This window comes from Mus caroli, unplaced genomic scaffold (assembly GCF_978045245.1).
Source record: "Mus caroli unplaced genomic scaffold, Mus_caroli_1 scaffold_9, whole genome shotgun sequence".
In the NCBI taxonomy this organism is placed as follows: Eukaryota; Metazoa; Chordata; class Mammalia; order Rodentia; family Muridae; genus Mus; species Mus caroli.
This window is the reverse complement of record NW_028227264.1, coordinates 98,785,977-98,791,976: the sequence shown is the minus strand read 5'-3', so window position 1 is coordinate 98,791,976 and position 6,000 is coordinate 98,785,977. Positions and strand designations below refer to the sequence as shown.

Here is a 6,000-nt window from a genome sequence, read left to right as displayed (position 1 = left end):
GAGGAGAGGAGAGGAGAGGGAGAGGGAGAGGGAGAGGAGAGGAGAGGAGAGGGAGAGGAGAGGGAGAGGAGAGGGAGAGGAGAGGGAGAGGAGAGGGAGAGGAGAGGGAGAGGAGAGGGAGAGGAGAGAGGAGAGGAGAGGAGAGGAGAGGAGAGGAGAGGAGAGGAGAGGAGAGGAGAGGAGAGGAGAGGTTTGGACAGGAGAGGAGAGAGAGGCGCTTGGTTGACTCTTGCTCTCCTAGAACCATGCTAGCCAGGTGTGTGAGCATGTGAAGGGGTGACCAGAGGGAGACAAGTTATGGGTCACCTGAAAAATGATCCAGGCAAGAGATGACAGCGATAGAGATGACAGAGATTTGGATTATTCAGGAAACGGAGGTGGTAAGGAGTGACTGGGTGTTTTATATACTTGATAAAGCCTTTCTGAAGGGCTGAACTGTTGTTAGTGAGACAAAGCGGTTAGAATGACTCCACGTGTTGAATCTGGGCAATGAAGGAAGTTAGTCACTCTTGAGGTGGTGAAGATGAAGCAAAGAGCTCCGAGTGATGTGGTGTTCTGGGATGGCATTTGGCGATGCCAATGAAGAACTTTTTGGGTTTTTTGGTTTTTTTCTAAGCGTGGTGGTTCATGCTTTTAATATCAGCCCTTGGGAGTCACAGGCAGGTAGATATTCTCAATTTGAGGCAAGCCAGATCCACATAGCAAGTTCCAAGTCAGCTAGGGCTCCATAATTGAGGCCTTATCTCTATAAAAAAGTTTTAATATAGCCCAGGTTTGCCTTGATATCCTAATTCCCCTGCCTCCATGTACCAGTGAGGGGATTGTGTGTGTGTGTGTGTGTGTGTGTGTGTGTGTGTGTGTGTGTTAGCAGCTCAGCTTCTTTGGGGAGCTCAGAGGGGAGAAACTCAAGTTAGGATGCAGAAGGTGCTGCTGTTGCTGGGGTGATTTCTTAAGAGCAAGGAGAAAGGGGCAGGGAAATCAGAAAACCACCCTCTTGGGAAAGTTTCACGGTTTTTTGGGTCCCCCCACCCTTTGTTTTTCTGAGACAGAGGTTTCTCTGCATAGCCCTGCCTGTCCTAGAACTCATCCTGGAGACCAGGCTGTGCTCAAACCCAAGAGATCAGCTTGCCTCTGCCTCCTGAGTGCTGGGATTGAAGTTGTCCGTCACCATTGCCCGCCTAGGACTTTTGGTCTTATCGAGGTTCTGTGGTGATGAGGAAAGTGTGGCCCCCTCAGGCTGTGGGAACGGAACCAGCGGAAGCTGGATCACTGATCTCTAAATGGGGGCCCCAGGCTAGGAGCAACCAAATCAGCTTAAGCTTGTTACAGACACAGGGCCCCTTCTGGAGCTGGCGAGTCACAAGCACTAGAGATAAGGCTAGAGAATGAGAGCTGGGAGCCCTTCAGGAGCTTGCTATGCACACTGGGGCCCACAGGACTGCCGTAATAGGGTCAGTGACAAGGTTGTAAATATTTAAAAAAAGAGAAGACATTGATCTTTTTAAAAAAGAGAAGTGTCTTTATTGTTTGAAGCATAAAAAAGAGGAAACAAAAGTTGGCATTACATTTCATTTTTTTATGTCGTCTTCTCAATGAAGGTATAAAAATACATGGCCACTTAGTTTTGTGAGCTGGGGAAAATGTCAAGATGATCACACTCACAGGACAGAGAAGGCACTTACAACACACAGGAGACAGAAGAGAAAAGCAGCTCAGAGGCACACAACCGAAACCGCTCGGAGAACAACCTCTCCATTCCCACACCATTGTTTCTCCATTTTTCTGTACGCAGGTGGCATCTGCCCCTGCTACACAGCCGTGCCGGGCCTTTGTTCTCTGTGCCCAGAGCCAGCTGCCTTGAATTTGCCTTTTTTGTTTGTTTGTTTGTTTTTGTTTTTTTGTTTTTTTTCGAGACAGGGTTTCTCTGTGTAGTCCCAGCTGTCCTGGAACTAACTCACTCTGTAGACCAGGCTGGCCTCGAACTCAGAAATTCACCTGCCTCTGCCTCCCAGGTGCTGGGATTAAAGGCGTGCGCCACCACGCCCGGCTTTTTTTTTTTTTTTTTTTTTAAACTTTGATTTCCATTTTGTTTAAGATAGAGAAACATTCTTAACTTGTGTCCAAGATCTTTTAGAATGCCTGACCCATTTTCATTTCAAATCACAATTCATTAAACTAAAATAGACAATGCACTTTTTTTTCTAAATAAAAATGCACTTATTCCAGCCACCAGAATCACCTTAAGCAATAATCCATGTGATTCATGTGTGCATACTTTTCATCATTTTGGCTTTTTAGTGTACTGAAACCACACAGACATAATCTCTGTGAGCTGTGGCCACAGGTTCAGTATGACCCAGACCACTCAGTGTGTTCACCTGTAACACCAGAGACGCGCACGCCTCATGCGGGTCCCACCAGACAAGGAAAACGCCTGCCCTGTCATGTGAGCACGCTTGCTAATCAAAAGAAGCTGATTCTTGCTGTGGAAATACTGAGGGAGGGAGCGTGGTTTCAAGGCTGACTCTTTTTGACCTGAAAGAACTACGAGCCAGCTCAGTTTTCTACATCTCAGATGCTATCTGAAAGCAAGAGGATGGTTTCCCCTCAGGGCTGTGCTCACCTAAGAAACACATTCATTACCTTCAGGAACTGCCTGGGCATGGTCACTCTGAGATGGTGCAACAATACAATCTAGAGGTCCGCTTACTTTCCTGGTGGGGATCTGCACGTTAAACAAAAGCTGGCATTTCAAATAATATGGGGGAGGGGGGAAATGGGGTGATTAAAATGTTCATAACTTTATTACTGCGATTATACCTGGGAGGAGCATAACTTGATCCTTGACATTGATTTGTGTGTTTAAGTCAGTCCCTGAGAATGAATGCCTTGAACCTTTTTGGTTTCGTTGCTCACCCTCTGAAGAATCGGTTAGTGCGTGGCAGGGATGTGGAAGGCAGGGATGTGGAAGGCCTCGGCTACCTCCAGAGTGTGTGAGACGTCTTCCGGCGACTGGCCTGAGCTCTCTCACGCCCCTCCCTGCTCAGCTCTTCTGTTGGACAGCGCTGAAAAGCTTTTGCTGATTCTCAAGGCAGTCTCTCAGCTTATCTTCTGTCAAAGACAGTCGCTGCTCCAGAATTGAAACAGTCTGCAAACAAAACAAAACAAAACAAAACAAAACAAAACAAAACAAAACACAATGGCGTCAAGAGCCTGGTACCCTGCTGATGAGGGGGACAGTGAGTGCACCTCCATATGAGGCTCTTGTAGGGCCTGGATATCAATCACCTGGCCCCAAATTGGCTAAAAAAAATGAGCCTGCCTGCAGAGCAAAGCACTATCAAGTATCGAGGAAACTAAAAGAAAACCACCCAACCCAACCCAACCCAACCCAAACAAAAACCCCAAACAAAAACCTGACGCATATGAAGAAAGAAAGCTCTAAGCCCAGGCCTTGGGAGAATATCCTTGCCTATGGTCTGAAGACTCAGGGTCAGAGATGAAGTCATCCCCTGTACTCTAAGCCATACAGATTAAAGCACACGTTCCCAGTATAGGCACTACTGACGTGTTACCACTGGCCACTTTGTCACAGTCCACTCTGTAGTGGCCATCCTTATAGCATTACAGAAAGGTGGAAGGGAGACTGCTACACAAACACCATAGCTGCCACCATCTTGGCAGGAGGACTGACGAATCAGGAGTGTCTTAGGCTGCTGGGCACACAGGACTCAGTGGACTGAAGTTCTCCTAACTCCTTCAGCAAAGAACGACGTGTGCGTGTAATAATACAGTCACACTGTAGATGTTGAACTTGAGAAAAATAATTGTGTTGTTGACCAGACTTTTATAGCTGTAAAAAAAGATTTATTTATTTATTTTATGTATATGAATGCTCTGTCTGCTGCACTCCAGCAGAGCTCATCAGAACTGATTATAGGTTATGGTTGTGAGCCACCATGCGGATGCTGGGAATTGAACTCAGGACCTCTGGAAAAGCAGTCAGTGCTCTTAACCTCTGAGCCATCTCTCTAGCCCTAGCTTTTCTTAAAACAAACAAACAAACAAACAAACAAAACAAAAAACAACCCCCCTTTTTTATTATAAACTGAAATGTAGACCAGGAAGCCACATGAAACTTGCACGTTGGTAAGTCTTCCTAAGAGACCAGCTGACATTCCCAGCCACATCCGGAACTTTCTGAGTGGCTTCCACCGTTTCATCCCATACCCTCCTTTATGCCCAGCTTTAAATCACGGGCTTACGTTTCCTTATGGTTTTAACTCCCAAATGTTCACACCTCTCCCTTTCTTTTTCTTGACTCTCAACCACTAGCAGGCTCGGCCGTTTGTCTATCCGTGACATTTATACTGATCTGTACTGCAGGGACTACCCAGTTAGCACACAGCTCAACCTGTCGTCTGAGGTGGCAGCAGGTGATCTATCTCCTCATGAGAGGGCACAGTGGAAGTGTCCGGTGTCTCCCCTCCAGGGATGTTCAGTGACTAGTCACTAGGGAGTGGAATGATAACTTAGCACTAAAATTCTTAGTTTGTGTACTTAGTTGGTGTAAATAAGAGGGGTTTTCAGTTTTGTTGTTGTTCATATTTTTTGTTTTTCTTTTTTTTTTGGTTTTTCGAGACAGGGTTTCTCTGTATAGCCCTGGCTGTCCTGGAACTCACTTTGTAGACCAGGCTGGCCTCGAACTCAGAAATCCGCCTGCCTCTGTCTCCCGAGTGCTGGGATTAAAGGCGTGCGCCACCACGCCCGGCTTGTTTTTTGAGAAAGGGTTTCTCTGTATAGCTCTGGCTGTCCTGGAACTCACTCTATGTAGACCAGGTTGGCCTCAAACTCACAGAGATCTGTTTGCCTCTGCCTCCTGAGTCCTGAGATTAAAGGTGTGCACCAGCACTGCCAAAATAAGTAAGTGTTCTTAAAAGGGGGAGAGACAGAGGGGGTGGGGGAGGAAGAGGGGAAGAGGGAGGGAGGGAGGAAGGGGGGAGGGAGGGAGAATTTGTTTATTGATGGACTACTTAGTCATCTAGTAATAGGGTTCATACAGGAAAGGCAAACAAGATAAGTGTCAAGATAAGGAAGTGACTGTCCTTCCTTCCTTCTTTGAAGGTAACAGTCATCATGTAAAAGCTTTTGCTTTCATATTCCATAGAACAATTCATCGTTCTATAAAGATAATCATGATGCTGATATTTTCTTAAAGGTCTATCATGTACCAAGGAACTCGTCAGATAGTTATTACAGTTATACACGCTAAAGTTGTTGATGTGTGCACTATTTTATCTTTGATTCTACTTTCTCTATCAGCCCCCAAATCTACTTGACTTTGCCTCTCTCCTCTCTCTGTAATATAATAGACATCCTGCAGCTTAGGTGATGGCTTGGAACACGTTTGCTTTGCTTGTGACTTGCCTAGACAGACTTCTTTTCCTCTGCAGGCACGCTCTGCCTTGCCTTCAACCCCTTAATATATAAAAGGAAATGAACTCCTTGAGGTTAACCATAACACACCCAAAGGGGAATTTAGTGAGACAGAAAGTGGTCCATTAACTGTGAACCAGGTAGAAAGGTGTGTGTGGGGGGGGGGGGAGGGAGAGGGGGAGGGGGAAGGGAGGACTTGGAGAGTCCTAAAGAGGACTTGACTGAGTAGTAACAGGAAGGAAGCCCTGTCAACTAAAATTGAATCTGGCATCTGAGAGGTTAACAGTTTCTAAAGAGAAGGATGTCTGGTAAACACAGGTGGGTCACCTGTAGCACACAACGTTAAAGTGAAAACACGGGAGTTTAGTATGATTCTTAGTGAACAAATATGACTGCAAAGTCTCACATGGGTCTTTCACACTGTATGACAGAACTCCACAACCATAGGCACTTAACTTCCAGGGCCCTGAGGTGACATCTCTAGTTTTTACTAAGAAAGGTTTTACTCCAGAGAAAGGAAATGGAGCCTGTGGAAGTGAGACCTGGGCACTGCCTAAGCTCCAG

General features: G+C 46.2%; 1 protein-coding gene across 3 annotated transcripts in view; it reads right to left on the bottom strand.

The window, feature by feature from the left end:
• Window positions 1–1,853: 1,853 nt before the first annotated feature.
• Poc1b (POC1 centriolar protein B) overlaps window positions 1,854–6,000 on the bottom strand; it is a 99,253-nt gene continuing 95,106 nt past the window's right edge. For all 3 annotated transcript variants that reach the window (XM_021174527.2, XM_021174528.3, XM_085843118.1), the window contains one exon: window positions 1,854–3,148. In XM_021174527.2, the coding sequence (XP_021030186.1) occupies window positions 3,044–3,148 (105 nt within the window). In that variant the 3' untranslated portion in view covers window positions 1,854–3,043. The remainder of the gene's footprint in view (window positions 3,149–6,000) is intronic.